Source organism: Mesoplodon densirostris, chromosome X (genome assembly GCF_025265405.1).
Source record: "Mesoplodon densirostris isolate mMesDen1 chromosome X, mMesDen1 primary haplotype, whole genome shotgun sequence".
NCBI lineage: Eukaryota > Metazoa > Chordata > Mammalia > Artiodactyla > Ziphiidae > Mesoplodon > Mesoplodon densirostris.
In genome coordinates, this window is record NC_082681.1 from 116,621,593 (window position 1) to 116,638,720 (window position 17,128).

At 39.4% G+C, this 17,128-nt stretch overlaps 1 protein-coding gene across 2 annotated transcripts in view; it reads right to left on the reverse strand.

The window, feature by feature from the left end:
• POLA1 (DNA polymerase alpha 1, catalytic subunit) overlaps nucleotides 1-17,128 on the reverse strand; it is a 300,188-nt gene that overhangs the window by 97,646 nt on the left and 185,414 nt on the right. For both annotated transcript variants that reach the window (XM_060087247.1, XM_060087248.1), the window contains exon 35: nucleotides 6,017-6,133. In XM_060087247.1, coding sequence (XP_059943230.1) covers nucleotides 6,017-6,133 — 117 coding nt within the window. The remainder of the gene's footprint in view (nucleotides 1-6,016; nucleotides 6,134-17,128) is intronic.

The window sequence follows — 17,128 nt, forward strand, 5'->3', positions numbered from 1 at the left end:
ACTGCTGATGACACTGTTGAGCCATATCTATAGCAATCCACACCTGGCTTTCTGTCACACGATAAAAAAATTCATGTTTCTTAGGTAGTGAATTAAATGTCTATTCTGTTTAAGCCACTGTTACTTTTGGTCTCCATTTTCCTCAGCTCAGTACATTTCTTATCTGTTATGAGTTGAATTATGTCCCTAAAAAGATATGTTGAGGTCCTCACCCCCAGCACCTGTGAATGTGGCCTTATTTGGAAATAAGGTCTTGGCAGAGAAAATCAAGTTAAGGTGAGGTCATACTGGATTACAGTGGGCCCTAATCCAGTATGACTGGTGTCCTTATAAGAAGAACAGAGACACACTGGGAGGAGGCCACGTGACTGTGGTAGCAGAGACTGCAGTGACGTATTTACAGGCAAAAAAACGCCAGGGATTACCAGAAGCTAGAAGAGGCAACGAATGATTTTCCCCTACAGGTTTCAGAGGGAGAGTTCCCTACGGTGCCTGTATATCAGACTTCTAGCTAGCTTCCAGAACCATGAAACAGGAAATTTCTGTTGTTTTAAGCCACTCAGTTTGAGGTACTTCATTACAGCAGCCCTAGGAAACTAATATAGTACTAACAGAGTCTTACATTAGGTAAAAATAAAGCACTTGGGTCTCAGAAAACCTGATAAGGCATGGCTTAGCAATTGTATGTGTCAAGAAATTATTATCTGTTTGAGCATATGAAACACTCAAAATGAATCAATGCTGTGAATATGGATACCAAGAAAGTTAATGCAACCCTAAAAAGACTTCAAAGAAATGTTACTACCTAGAAAAGTTGGCAGTGGCAGGTTTATTCTGCTCCATACTAGTGCTAGTGAGAGCTCACCAAGTGCTGCATGCAACTTTTCTGAAAGCAAAGCACTAAAGAAATGATTGAAGACCTAGGAATACTTGGCCTAGCAGGGGAAAGCTTAGGAAGACAGCTACCTTCAAATACCTAAAAGGTTCTCAGAAAACAGGCAGAGAGTAGGTGCTTACTGAAGGCAAGAACAGAGGAAGGATCAGTCTAGCTTTGTGTAGTACCATTCAACTGAACTAGGACCAACAAGGGAGGCACAGGACACAAATTTAGGCCAAACGTAAGACCTATCTAGCTAATGAAAATAAAATAAACTTTAAAAGTATGTTGAATGAAGCAACCCAAGTGTCCATCAACGGATAAATGGATGAATACATTGTGGTATATCTATTCAACGGACTATTATTTGGCCATAAAAAGGAATGAAGCACTGCCACAGGTTACAACATGGATGAACCTAGAAACAAAGCCAGACACACAATGTCACACACTGTATGGTTCCATTTATATAAAATATCCAATCTAGGTAAATCCATAGAGACAGACAGATTAGTGGTTTCCAGGGGCTGAAAGAAGGGGAGGAATGGGGCGTGACTGCTTAATAGGTACAGGGTTTTCTTTTGGGAAAATGAAAATGTTTTGGAACTAGATAGAGGTAGTGATCACACAACACTGTGAATGTAGCAATACTAAGTGCCACTGCATTATTCACTTTAAGATGGTTAATTTTGTTGTGTGAATTTCACCTCGATACTTTTTTTTTTTTTTTTTTTTTTTGCGGTATGCGGGCCTCTCACTGTTGTGGCCACTCCCATTGTGGAGCACAGGCTCCGGATGTGCAGGCTCACTGGCCATGGCTCACAGGCCTAGCCGCTCCACGGCATGTGGGATCCTCCCAGACCAGGGCACGAATCCGTGTCCCCTGCATCGGCAGGCAGACTCTCAACCACTGCGCCACCAGGGAAGCCCTCACCTCGATACTTTTTTAAAAAATGAAAAAAAGTATATTGAAAAGGAAGGCTAGCATCTGCTCAGGGTAAGCAAATCTGCATGTAGAATCTAGCAAACTCTGCATCAGAAAACAAGCACAGGAAAATCAGAGCAGAGAACTCCAAAAGGCCCTTCGTGGTAAAAACCCGTCATCTACTGGAGGGTAACCCATGACTATATACAGATGTTTAAGACTTTCCATCATAGTCCCAAGGTTCTCTTCCTATACAGCTTATGATTACTGCCTTAAGAGACCACAACTATCTTCATGTTTTCAACTTAGGCAGAAACAAGACACTGTCCCACGTAGCCTGGCAACATCTGCACTGTCTCTAACCTACTTTTTGAATCAATAATCCGTCAGCCACAGCCATTTTGAAATTGTAACATACAGTGATCACAAGTTCAGTATTTCCCTTCTCCCTTGAAGGCCAGAGTCCTATATGGTACCGATGTTCCGTTACAAAAGATTTTAACAATTTTACAACTGAGGATAATGTGAGAAACACTAGGGGTGTCCCACAGTAGGACTGGAAGTCATTTCAGTGCTTTCCTCATGAGGGGTCTTCAAGAGATTTTGTCGAACAAACTAAACTCTGCCACAGTGCTCCTGCCCCCGACAGCGCCACAAGTAAATGTTTTCTTATCAAGTATGGATTCAAGTATGGCAATGTTAGTGAGGAAAAGTTTAACTTGGTTTGAAATCTTAGTTCCATTAAGGAAAAACCAAAACAAACTAACGCTTTATTTTTGGTGAATTATGTAATACAGGATCCCCTGGGGGTTCAGCTCACAGCCATACAGACTTGGCCACCTTAAGAAGTAAAAAACCACATCCTTAAAATAAATATATATTAAAATAATTATTCTCTAACTTGGATAAGTCTTGTCTCTATCATCAGTGTGAAAAAGGGTTCTATTCACTTAGGAACTTACACACATATTGGAGTTTTCATTCCTGTATTTATCTGTACTTCCTATGTGCAGAGGATGCCAGACAGTATATTCCTAATAATCAGCAATTTGTATACTGTTAAATTGCCGTGAACCTGAAAAAACTTAACTGATTTTTTTTTTAAAGGTATCTGAGGGCTTCCCTGGTGGTGCAGTGGTTGAGAGCCCGCCTGCCGATGCAGGGGATGCGGGTTCGTGCCCCGGTCCAGGAAGATCCCACATGCCGCGGAGCGGCTGGGCCCGTGAGCCATGGCTGCTGAGCCTGCGCTTCCGGAGCCTGTGCTCTGCAACGGGAGAGGCCACAGCAGTGAGAAGCCCACGTACCGCCAAAAAAAAAAATAAAGGTATCTGAGAAGAGAGACATGTCTAAAACCCTGAGAACAAAACCGTCCCAGCTTTCTTTCTTGTAACACTGGCACGAGGAGCCAGAAGAAGAGCCAACTCTCATACCCCAAGTCAATTCTGTAAAGTACTCAAGCCAATTGCAATGCAGGACTAAATGAGAGATTTATCATGTGAGGATGAGACTGGCACAGTAAGAGGCAAGTACTTTACCATCAAACTTGACAACATATTTAAAGTCCCCACTAGTCAAGCATTAGGAAAGTCTGGTGATTTTGTCCATATGGATATTCACAAATGCCTATTTTTGCCCACAGACATCAATTTTATATAATCCATGTAATGCTAAACTATTTTTACAAATAAGGAAATGTCCTGTTCGTTGCTATGTCCCTAGTCCCTAGCAAAGTGCCTAGGATATAGTAGGTGTTTAATAAACTATTATTAAATGAAAGTAACGTATGACTGAGACACAGCAACCCAGAACTTAACACCCAGTTAAGCATAATCCTGCAAAATAGACCCTATGGAAAACCCTGTGGTAATTACAATGATGCTGTCCATCACACTACTGATTTTGGAGCTACCTTGGGACTATCTCTAAAAAGATGCAGCTTTTTCCTCCTACTAGGAAAGCCCAGGAACATCGTAAATAGAATTAAGAGATTCCCCACTCATCACTAGCAACTGAAAATGGACTGCAGAAGAGTGGGCTGAGTCCCACTGTCAAGGTCCCTGTGAGGAATGGCGAAGAGCAGTATCACCAACCAGGATGCTCTGAACCTCCAGTTATTCCAGACGGTCATGTTCTGAGCAGCAACATGGCCTGAGCAGCTAAGCTAGGAAAGCTTTTCCCTGGGAAGAGTAGTTGATAACCTTGGTAAATGCCTGCCTAACATGCTCCCATCTTGAAGACAAGAAAATGAAGGGAAAAAATACTTCAAAATGCATGTGTTCGTTCACTCATTTAAAAAAGGGTCATAAATAATAAAAGATAACCTGATGTATTAAGGCACTACCAGTAACATCATCAGCATTTACTGGAAAGTTACCGATCTACTAGCTGTACACTTCCCTTTCACTTTCTCTCACCAGGAATGGAATCCTAAGACCGGCTGACTTTCTAAGAAGTAATTCAGTTTTCACTGAACTTGACTTGATGAGCTAGACGCTTAAAAAGTCTCAAAGGCAGCATTGGTTCATGAAGCAAGGTGATTCCCCTGGAGTCTACAACTGGATTGATGAGTCACACTAAATATATATACTTTTGCTTTCTTTTCGCACCTGCTGATGCAAATCTTAGGATGAGACTGACGTAAAAAGAATTTGCTATAACAGCTAATTCTCTCTTACGTGTTCCATATTTTTAAAAAAATCTACACTCTACTTTGCTAATTATCAAAGATATACTAAATAAGGCAAGGAACATTTTATACCTATCAAATTAGTTAAAAATAAATTAATGATAATGCCCAAATGCTGCAAAGGCAGTGGTAAAACTGGTACTTAAGTTGAGATAATCCATTAAGAAAGTAATGTGGCAACATGAATCATGTCCACATTGTATTTATGCACTTAGATCTGTACTGTCGATAAGAAATATTTCAAATAATAAATAATTTAAGCAGGAAAACATTCATCACAATTTTCTAGTAAAGGGATAGTGAAATTGCCTAAAATGTCCAATGAGAGGAATGGTGAAATTTGTGTTTAAAAGTTTTGGTACTGAAAATTAACTAGCAACAGAGACAGATGCTCTGAAAAAGACAAACATGATACAAAAGCGTATCTTCATTATGACTGAAACCACATAAAAAATACATATGGATATGCAAAAGAACAAGGGTATACACAACAATGGTGGTAGCCCTTTGTAGTTCTTGACTTCTTGTTAAATTTTGTGAAATGATATATTATCTTAAAATTAAAAACCCATGAGAACTTTAAAATATTTTTCTAAAACTAGCCTGTATATCAACCCTTTTCAGTGAAAAGATCTGAAGATAAAATCTGGTTGTAAAACTGGCCTATGAGTTAAAAATAAGTAAATAACAAGTTCCCTATTCTTACTCTCTTCTCACCCAGATCCTTACAAATCCTTGGACCAGATAAATTTGGAAAGTGGGGCATATTACAGTCCTGTATGGGTGAGGCAGACTTCACATTATCATTTTACAGGTTCTAGGGCAATCTACAATAAGTCCTGTTTAACCTTGGCTAGCCCAGAGTTGGCTAGAAGTACTTGATAACAAAACCCTCTTTGCCTGGAAGACCTTCAAACATTCCTCTCCACACAGTTTGGGAAATGTTGCTTGGGTCCATGATGCTCAGAGGGGAGGCATCTTAATTACCAGTAAGGTGCTTCCAGACTATGTGCTCCCCAGATGGGAGTCACCAATGAGAGACTGCCTTAACCCTCAGGTGTATGTACTAAGGACGAGAAAACGCTTGAGAACTACTCCTCTGTGCTGCTACTTAGAAACAATGGAATCCCATACAAATCAAATAAGCCCTTTATGGTATAGGTTTGGGAGGTTTTCTGGCCCCTACAAAAGGGGTTCTGATCTAGTCCACAGGTAACAGCGGTTTCTACAAAGGAAAGTTCTCTATACTCTGTAATTAAGAAGTGGCAACCAAAGATATGAGTAACCCATATGGGAACTAGTCAGCTTCTCTTTTAGATATAAATATATACTGTTCATGATGTGAAAAATAAAGCATGTATCTTTTTGAAGTCTGGATATTTTCTTAAATACACGTGTGCAGGGTGTCACCACAGGGCATATACCAAACATCGACTTCCCAGAGCTAAGGGAGGAGCAAGCTCCCCCCAACACACACAGACACACACAGACACACACACACACTTTTTGAGCATGATATGACCGTCACCTCTGGTCGAAGTGTAGCTTTCATGCAGACTTGGCAAAGAGGTCCATTTCGGGAGAACTGAAGGGGAAGGTGCCGAGTTCGATTCCGACATGTTGGCTCCTCACAAATCAACCAGCCCTGGAGAGACAAAGGATGCTTCAGTCCTATCACCGCCATCAACTAATACAAATAAAAACCCTATCGTGATCAAGGTAGACTCATTGTGATCAAGGTAGACTCATTTCATTCAAACCTTCCTTAGAGATTCTGAAATAGCTCTCTACCCTTCTTTCCTGACGTGTTAACTTGATCTATGCCCCAAACATAAAAGTTAGGAAACTCATAAAGTTAAAAAAAAAATCACATGAGACATTATTTTCTTTACTTAAAAGAAATCCCCAACCCCACCGAATACATCAAAACCTCCAAATAAAAACTCGTATGATTACATGCAGAATGTAAACTGATGGGTTTACAGGAAATTACAATCTAAATAGGAAAGCAAGGTCTAAAAGCTTTACACAAAGCCTAAAAGCAATTCACTATGGGCTGGCTTTAAGAACCAAGTTGTATGGTACCAACTAAAACAGCACAGAGAAGGGAGGGATTCACACAGGTTCTACCTATCTGAGACATATAACTACTACCATACCAAAAGACCCTGAACTAGAAAAGAGAATCAGTGGTTCTGAGTCATAGGCAACTGTTTGTTCCAATTCCTAGGGCCTATTACCACATTTTCTTGATTTGAGGACACGGTTTTATTCACATTTTAATGTTTCTGAAACTCAGACACCTTTACAAATGACATGTATTTATGTTTCCTCCAAAAAAGCTGTTAAGAGTGCAGCTCACAATCGATGGTTCCTCAGAATTAAAGACACAAGATACTTTGCTTTAGCCTGTTCTAGGTATGGGGGAGACAGAGGGATTGTGGGGCTGACAGCAGCAGCTGGTAATACATTTTCTTTCTTTCTTTTTTTTTTTTTTTTGCGGTACGCAGGCCTCTCACTGTTGTGGCCTCTCCCGTTGCGGAGCACAGGCTCCGGACGCGCAGGCTCAGCGGCCATGGCTCACGAGCCCAGCCGCTCCGCGGCACGTGGGATCTTCCCGGACCGGGGCACGAACCCGTGTCCCCTGCATCGGCAGGTGGACCCTCAACCACTGCACCACCAGGGAAGCCCCAGGTAATACATTTTAAATGTAGCCTATAAAACTAAACATGAGACTAGTTTTTTCTTGAAGTATCAATTTAGGCATATTAATAAAGGAAACACTAGCATTCAAGGAAACCATGTATGAAAAATGCAGGACTGAACCACCCGTTCATCATTCATTTGGGTTTGTGACACTATTTGCTACCTGAGGCTTTACACACTTGTGAATATCTATCAGTTAATATTCACAACCATAGCTGTAATTCATTCAATTCTTAACAAAAAATTTTAAAAAGCAATCATATAGGTCAATTACCATGTTTTGAGACAATAAAGTATTAAGTACCAGAATACAACCCAGAAGTTAAAATTATTTTTTAATTTTTAAAATATAATGTTCAAAAGCTACAGTTCTTTTCAGATGTTTTTGAAACTTGATTCCATCAATTTACCACAACTTCATGACTCACCAGGTGAGCTGCCAACCAGGGAGATGCTAAATTGTCACCTCACCTGTTTCTAAAGCAAACACCCAACTCTATCTCTGACAGAGTTACTAACTAAATGTCCTTTCAAATCATATAGAAAACAGATAATATAATTTGTCTAGACTTCCTACCAGTTATAATTAACATTAAAGAGGTCTTTTCTTCTTTGTCACCTCTCTATTCAGTACTTATTTGGGTTTGTTTGTACTTACTATCTGTTAATCTCCCTTTACAAATGACAACAATAACTAGTGCTATTATGCATGGAAATTAAACATGCTGATAACTGTGTGAAGGGAACTGGGGCTGAAAAAAATATTAGAAGCCTGTAACTCTTTATGCCTCTTGTTTTATTTTGATAATTAAGCTTCTGGTCTTGGCGCATTTTAAATAAAACTCTTCTATCGGGGAAAGAGGCCCTAATCATATTCAATATATGCTTTGCTTCCATTCAGTTTTGTCAAGTACATTTGGTTAACCCTTTGTTCCCCCAGCAAATATTGACTGACTGTGCTAAATATACCTTTCAAGGAACATTTGAGCTGTTAAAAATAAATATGCCAGGTCTTTGAAAATATTCCATGATGGCGCAAATCTTACGTTACAAGATCTCACAGTGCATTTTGCCTCTCATGGGTGATAAAAACAAAGCAAAAGAAAATACTAACGTTGTATAAATTCCCTTTGAATTATCACTCACAAGGACAAAATTAAACTTATTTTCATTTCCCATTTGGGAAATAACATGCCACCCAAAGGTACACTGCCAAGTCAGTTGAAGGAAAAAAAATTTAATAATGTGTAGTTCTTTGGAAGTCCAACCTATAAAAATGTTCGGCTTTTAATAAAAAACCCCAGAACCACTCTAAGGATGTCTGCCATCCAAATATGTCATTTTATTATGCAATACCACATGTAAATGCCAAATTGTCATAACCAAGAGTAATACGGTCATTAAGTTTTCCGATGGCTACTTTAACCATGTTTATAAGTAGAGGGTTCAAAAGAGGTGACGCTGGCCTGTCCAATAGCAAAACAAACCTTTACCAAAACATGCAAAACTCTATCACCTGTTGCTTTAGTCTCAGCATCACTAATTCCTTGAACTCACTGTGTATGAAATTGTGTCAAATGCTGATTGGTTCTGATTGCTAAATTATATTTCTGAGGCCTCAATGAAAATGGTTTCTGTCTGCCCATGCTAAAAAGGGATCGATTTCCACTTGTAACTGAGGTGGTTCTTGGTAGCTGCACCTTAAACACAAACTGCTATTCATTTGTGTACATCTGTATTTTTAGAAGGATGCACACACAGAAATCACCCACACCCGGAAACGTGGTGCACAGGAAGCATTCAAAAATATGTTTTGAAGAAAATGAATAAAATAGAAGCAATAAAATAAAAACGCACAGGAGCAGATTTGTGGAAAATAAGGAAAGGGTCTAAAATTCACAGGAGAAAAAAACTTCACAGTAGTTTTCATACTCTTGAATCAAATATATGATGGGTCTTTCTCCCATTTCCAATCAATTACCAAATCTGTCTGCTGGCCTTATAGTCCCATTATCACCAACCTCACTCAAGCCCAGACCTCAAAACTGAACTACTGTGATAGCTCATGCCTGGTTTCCCTGACTCCATGCTCTCCCACATCCAATGCACAGACTTGCCAAGTGTAGCTTCCCAAGGCCTCTCCACTCCCATCCCCCAGTGGTATACCTTCCAGAGAGGATAAGAACACATGCTTTGGTCCCATTCCTCCTTTCTCACCATTCTCTTACGCCAGCTCTTCGCCCCACAGCGTTGGTTTTCTCACTGTCCTCACCACTTTTGCCTATTGCCAACTCCTTGTCTCTGCTCATGCTGTATAACCTCTGCCTAAAATGCCCATTCCTTGAGCATCACTTCTATTCCTCGCCCGTAAAATTTTCCCAGCCCTCAGGAACTTCTCCCTCTAGCCCAGCTGCCACTGAGCACACTCTGCTTTGCACTCTCCTGGAACCATCTTATTTTACCTCCCTAACTGGATGGTCAGGCCCTCAGGGAATGACCCGCTTTGGATCTGGTAGTGTCCCACCCAAGAGCAAGCACAAGCATTCACACTCAACCAAGAAAACCGAGCTGAGGTTATGAAAAGGTTATGCACTTGAGTGTGGTCTCTCCCCTCCCATTTATTAATAGGTAATTTTGTATAAAGTTGACAAACCTCTCTCTAAGCCTCAGTTTCCTCGTCTATAAAACAGGAGGTAATAATGTTTACCCTATTAGAGTTGTTATAAGAAAGCCCGCACGAATGTTCAGTAAATGTCAAATACTGTTATTATCCTCCATATGCCTCCGGTACTGGGGAATGTCAGTGCTGTACTTACAGCTGACAATGCATTATTCAAAATGCACTATTCTAACCAGGAAAGAGCCTGGTCAGTTTCTGCCTGGTGTTATCCCAAAATGGAGAACTTAGGGATAACCCGTAAGATTAGGTGGAGCTGCTTCTCAATTTGATTGCAAAATAGTACAACTATGCAGAAGTGCTTTATTTTGGGATTCACAGAGATTTTCAAGAGACAACACAACACAGTACTGCAGTGACGTATGATTTAAACTGTAATGGCTCTCCAGGAGTGCGGCGACGGGGTTACAGGGCGAGGTCTGCCAGCATGCAAGCTGTTACAGAGTTCATCATATCATTACTATTTTTCTATAATGGCCATTAACTGCTCCTCTCCCCAAACTATATGCACTTTGAGAATACCAGACAGTCTTTTCACCCAAAACCATTTATAAATGTTCTGGGGTTCCCGTGCAGTCACATTTTTCTGTCACAGAATTATCCCCAGTGTAAAACGGGTCTTCTTATAGACAGTGCACAGTATGGGCCCACAGCTGCTTTTGAAGAATGACATGTTGTGATTTGGGATTTCCAGAAATATCAAAAAACAAATTGCTTTCTGACCCACATTTGCACCCAAAACTGGGAGAAAATTTTCCTAAGATCTCCAGGGGAAGTTTTAACAGGAACATAATTTTGCTTTTAAAGTTAAATCTTCTATACTGCAGCATGCTGGCATGTCAAAGAGTGATTATTAAGTCTCAGAGAGGTGCCAGGGTAGGAGACGAAAGAGCAAATCAGGAAAGATACACACATAAACTAGCTATTCACCAAAGTTAATACAAAAATATTTTAAACAAAATTATCAAACAAAACAAGTGGAAAGTGCCTCGTCGGTCAATGTAAGAATTTTAAATATTATTAAAATTGATTTTTAAAGTAAGACATCTCTTTAAGTGAACAGTCACATGTCATTTCATCCAAGTTATTTGAAACTTATTGATCTTATCATCTGTGCAAGGACCAGACTCTGCCATCAGTTTGCTGAAAAGATAATGGAGCACTCCCAAACTGTTATGATAGGTTAGATGCAAACAGTGGTCCTCATTTAGACACAGAGAATAGCACTACAAGTGGAAAAATTCCAACCTCAGCAATTGTATATTACAGGATAAATTAGCAAGTTGTTCTGCTTTGCCTCACATCAAATCCAATACCCTAGCCTTGTTATTTTAATTTGCAATCAGAAGCTGAGCATCAGAAGATGTACCTGAGGTACATTAAAGAGCCCCATGCAAGCCATCTTCTGCTATACTGTGAGCAGAGAAAGCCAACAATTACCAGCAATTTTATTTTACCACTGTAGGACAATACTAGAACAGTTAAAATTGTCTCCGTACAAGCAACCAGGGAAAATATACTTGAAATGACTTTATACGGAAAATTACATTTTGGGGGAAAAAAGTTCAATGGAGGACATGTATCTTTCTGTATGGGCAGCTAAAATCTCTCCTAGTATATTCAAGTCTATTCTATAAAATACTCTCCCTATTCATCCAACTCAAAAGCAAGTTACATTCTTAGGCTATAATAGGTCACAACTAAGTACACAGTACCTTGCTTCAGGAATAATTTTGCTTTGTCTGTCAATTGTCAACAAAGCACAAAGAGCTCATGCAACCCAGCCATGTACTGTGGATGATAGAGATCTAACAAAATACAAATAGTAAGAATACAAGATTTCTGAGCCGCCCTGCTTTCACTTTACACAAGGAACTGAAAGCATTTTCCTCTCCACATTCCATTAATCTCTATTGTATTACAAATCTTTTCATGAAAGACTCTTTTTTTCCCCTATGTGAAGCTACAAGTGACTTGGGGATGTAATATTCCAACCATGATGAATGTCCGACTTTCCAACATGAATGGTTATAAATGGATGTGTCAGTTAAGGCATATAGTCCTTTCAACAAGGAAAAAAGAAAGAATCAAATGGAATGAGATGGAAAAATGGCTACTCTGATGCTCACATTAATATTTTAGTGATGAGCCCTCTAAGAAAAATTGTTCATTACTTCCAACATGGCTCCGGCCTCTCAACTTCTCGCTCTTGAAAAAACATCACCTTAGGTATGTACACATACTAACAAATAAACTTCAAAAGTTAAAACTCAAGGCTTACTTTCATCAATATGTACACGGAAAAAAAGACTGGAAGGAAATACTCTAAAAAGCCATCCGTGGTTATCTCTAGGTAGTTTCTTCTGTTTCTGTATTTTGTAAATTTTCTACAAGTGTATATTGTTTTTTAATCAGAAAACTGTTATGAAATGGGGGGTGGGGGAAGAGACAGTTTTGCCAAGAGTGTTCAATATAAGTGAATTACTAACACATCTGAAAAATATTTTGAGCTTTAACATGTGTTTGGTTGTTTCCAAAATGATTTTTCAGAGAATGGGCTTATGGGAAAAAAAGGCACATAAAAAACATTTTCTTAAAAATTTTTTTTTACTCTCAGAAATTTCAAGAGTAGGTCGATTTAAGCACATAAGCAGTTTCCAAATAGAAAGTGGCAGGGCATGCATTATTAGTATTACAATCCTATATGAAATTAAGCGACTCACTAAAATGCACACAGACTTCTATGGAATATGATTTGACCTCCAAGGGTAGGTAATAAATCAGTTTTAAAGAGAGGTGCTTTGTTCCTCAGGCCTCTTCCCCTGTCTTTATTCAGTGTACGAATGGATCAGCTTAGATGTCCAGGGTAGGGATCAAATAAAAAATTCAATCAGGAGGGCATGCCTAGAAACTTATTACTAGCAGAGTTTCTTTTCTTTGCTCAAGTCTAGCTAAAAGTAATTTTTATTGTTCGTTTGTTTCCAGGCTATTTATTGGCATGGTTTAATGTGATATACCTTTGGGTACTGAACAACAAATGTTCAAACTGAACTATCTATGCAGTTGCCTCAAAGGGCATCTTAAAATCAGAATGGACTTCAAACCATCACCAGGCAGTGTTTGTTCATTTAACTTTAATTATTTTCTCCTTGAGAATGGTACTAATGAAACTGAATATCTTTCATGGTTTCGAAGGACCGTCTGAATAGTCTGTAAACAGAACTAAGGGTAGACGAGAGATCTGGCTGAGCCAGGGGGTTGCTAGGTGATGTAGAATGTAAACCCACAAACTTGTTAAGGTTTGCTTTGCTTTCATGCCACTTTCACACACTCTCAAAAGTTTTGAGAATTGATTTTTCAGGTGGCCATTAAAAAAAAAAAAAGAAGAGAACCCCCCCTCCGAAATACGCCCCCAAACGCTCTGCCAGATTCGGAAGAGTTGAAATCCATCTGACCTTTGGCTGTAACCTGGGAAACTTTTGCTTTTACGTAAATGTAGGATCATGTATTTTATGAATGTCATCACCAAAGAAGCAAATCCACAAAAGTGGATTTCCAAATTTCAAAACGACATGTCTAATCTTTTCTTATTCAACTTGGAATAAAATAAAGATTTCTTTCCAGAAAAAAAAAAAACACTGTGACCACAGCTTAGAGGGATTTGGGGCACAAAACCCACAACCCCATGGCAAATACCTCAGCACAGATTACCGTCGTGACAGACCTCTCGGTTTAGCCCCTGGCGGCTCTCTTCTGGCCTATACACCAGGTCTCACTGCCTGTGAGGCTTCTCCCTGCCACCCCCTCCCCCAAGCTCCTTTTTAAGTAGCTGATCAGAGATTGTCCAGTAAGAGCACTTTATTAGATCATCAGGCAGAGGGGTTCACAAGTACTGAGAGCAATGGGCTCAAATGCGGCACATCAGTTTTAATAGACCAGGGGCTACTAGTAAACTGCAGATACTGCTGAGAACTTTCCATGCACTGAACTCTTGAAAAAGCACCGTCTCTCCAGCTTAAATGCAGCTGCCTCTTTCAATGCCGCAAATGGGTAAATTTGACAAAAAAGCCACCATTAAGACTACATGAAAGGCTCAAGACAACATCCTTTCAATGCTTTGTACTTCAGTAATCAGATGTACTTACTCACCCCCTCCCCCAAACCCGATCAAGAACTATTTCTGAATGGTAGGAAATAATTCCACTTTGTACATCTTTTAGTTAATCAAGACTTTCTATTCAGCAATTTGACCTTTTGTTCAAAACAGGATTATCAGTTTTTTCGCCAGTTACCAAGGGCGACTCGCATGGTGAACATAATTGCAATAATTTGCAAAACACCATGGCAACCCACATTACAACTAGGTAAATACTGGGCTTTTGTGCTACATTGTTATTTTCAGAGATGCTGAAGTCAAAGAACGAATGACAAATGAACACAAAATTTATATTTGCTTTGTCTCAAAAGAGAAGAAAATTGATAACAAGAATTGGGGGGAAACCGACTACAGCTGTAATTTCTAACTTGATTAATTAGGATGGTAACAGTCCTTAACAGTATATTCAACAAACAGCCCTGACTTCGTCTCTCCACCCACCTCTCTCTATACCACTACCAGTATCCACCCCCATCCCAGACAAATTTTTTCAGCTTGGAGAACAAACATCCCCCATTTGCTCTTTTCTTCAACTTAATGGAATCCTTAATTGCAGAATATTGTTCTCCTGCTCTTCACGGCAATGAAAACGGAGAGAAAGGAGGAGAGTGCCAGGGCAGACAGGGAGCTACAGTCATTTTTTTCCTGCCTCTTTTGGACACCCCAGGCCCAATGATGAGACGGCATTTTTCTGGTATCAGCAGCTGTTGAGCAGCAGACAATAAAGTAAAAACTATTTAGCTTTGCAGAAAAGCCACTTCTTTCCTCTTGGCAATACAAGGTAAGTCTACAAGGCGAGATGAAGTTTCATAATTTAAATGCCAGAACGTAAGATGAGAAAATAATGATAATAAAAAAATACATTTTTTCCTGTAAAGAAATTGTTAACTGTGGTTCTATCCAAAAAGCTGTTGAAATGCATGTGTTTGCTATCTGGGGAAGATGTTTGACAATACCACCCATGTGCTGAAAGCCACTTTATACTCAGAGAGCCCAATTCACAAAACAATTTAAAAACAGAAACTCAGTACTCAGAAATTAATACAGAAATCAAAATCATATTCTTTGTAAACATGGTCTGGAAAATAGTATTATCATCCTTTCTGTAATAAATGTGACGATTAGGAAAGTTACATCAGAACTGTTTTACTTAGGTATGAAAGGCAGGTTCTACTTTATAGTAAAGGAGCAGTTTTTTCTAAGAGGCACAAATTCTGCTGTAACGCCTAGCTTTTTGGAAATTATCAAAATGACTTTCCCATGTAAAATGTAATGTTTGGGAATGAGAAAAGAAAAATACATAGAAAGGGTTTACAGAAGTTATACAGCCGAGATAGCGAAAAACAAGAAGCACCAGATGCACTCTCAACACAGCCCAGCCTGCTTTCCTCCATCTGCTTATTACAAGGCAGAGCAAAAGCAGTCTCTCAAATGATCTGCATATACAGTCCTCCTGACTTTTGAAAAATCAAATGAACGTGACACTATAATGGGTCCATTCTTATTTTGTCAGGTCTGAAAACTCCCAGATAGATTTCTAAGATTCAGCTTAGAGAGATCACAATATAACATTCTTCAGAATATGCCTCTGAAATTACAGATACTGTGATTTCTCCTGAGAAGTAAAAATCAAAAGAATGTGACACGTTAACTCCTTCTCAGTCAGTGACAACCTCTTTATACTTGGAAAATATATTTTATTTTCTGGCTTAGTTCATTCTGAATTTACCATACCTAAATTAAGTGCATTCCTACCTAAAGCCCAAATGTTAAGAGGAAACGGATTCTTCAATGCCAAATGATAAAGGGTTCAACAAGCTGTATTTTTTGATCAAATAGACTTGACGACAGATCATAAAGTGGGCCTAAAATCGTCATGACACTTGAACTTCTTTAAGAAACCCTTATTTATAAATGAAATATTTTAGAATCTATCTGGAATTCCTTCAATTATAATATTTTACTTAGTATACTTGTTCCCTCCTGTCCCAACCTTTTGTAGCCTCTATGGCTTTTGTGGTTCCCGTGGGTTTTTTCCCTTTTCTCCTCTTTTTTTTCTCAACTGGATAGGATGCTTCTTGACTTCTATTTGTGAATTGCAACATCCAACCCTCTATAAAGCCAATAAATTACCCAAATCAAGAATGGCAAATACCATACCAAGCAGGTGGACTGCATTCCATCTCCAACTCCATCCCCACAGGCGATATAGGATGAAAACTGGTACTCAGAATGAAACCCACCTGCTATCCCTGCCCTGAATTCTGCTTGCTCTAGAATTCTCAACTCTGGCTGCAGAGTGGAATCACTAGGGGAACATTACAAACAGATTGCTGGGCGCCATCCCAGAGTTTCTGACTCAGTCGGTCTTGGGGGGGGGTGCCTGAGAATGTGCATCTCTAACAAGCTCCCAGGAGATACTACTGCTGCTGGTGGTCCCAGGACCATGCTTTGGGAACCACCAGTCTGGGGTACAGAATGGGCATCAGGATTTTAAAAAGTTCCCCAAGTGATTCCAATGTGTAGCTTTGGTTGAGATTCACTGTCTGTGTGATTCTCATTCTCTACTGTTCTAAGGGAACTACTGGTTATTATCTTCGGAAGAATGAAGTTTATAAACAGAACTGTATTAAAAAACTCTGCCCTCTCAACTCTTTCTCCTTCAACGTTTACTCTTTCTTTAGATACTATTGATGTGATTCCCTCTTTTACTCTTTCGAAGTTCTCCATGTGCCATTAGAATTCTTAGCAAAGCCTCATACTGGACGTAATTCTATTAGAAGAACTGACCAATTCCTACCTGGTTTATAAATGTATGTAGCTTAGTAACATTCTTCCCTTAAACAAACCAATAAACAAACCCTTACTCTAGCGCTGACAATACAGTCCCTACGATATGAAGTGTGCTTCACTTAGGAACACAGAATTTTAGGAGTGCTGGTGAAAATCGTGTCTCTGAAAGCAAGTGCAGCTCCATTTTTGACTTTGACGAGTAATATGAAATATATTTGAACCCTAAAATTTAAAGTTGGAAGGAACTTTACAGCTCTAGTCTAATCCTTCACATTCTATCTGAAGAAAATGAGGGCCATGAAAAAGTA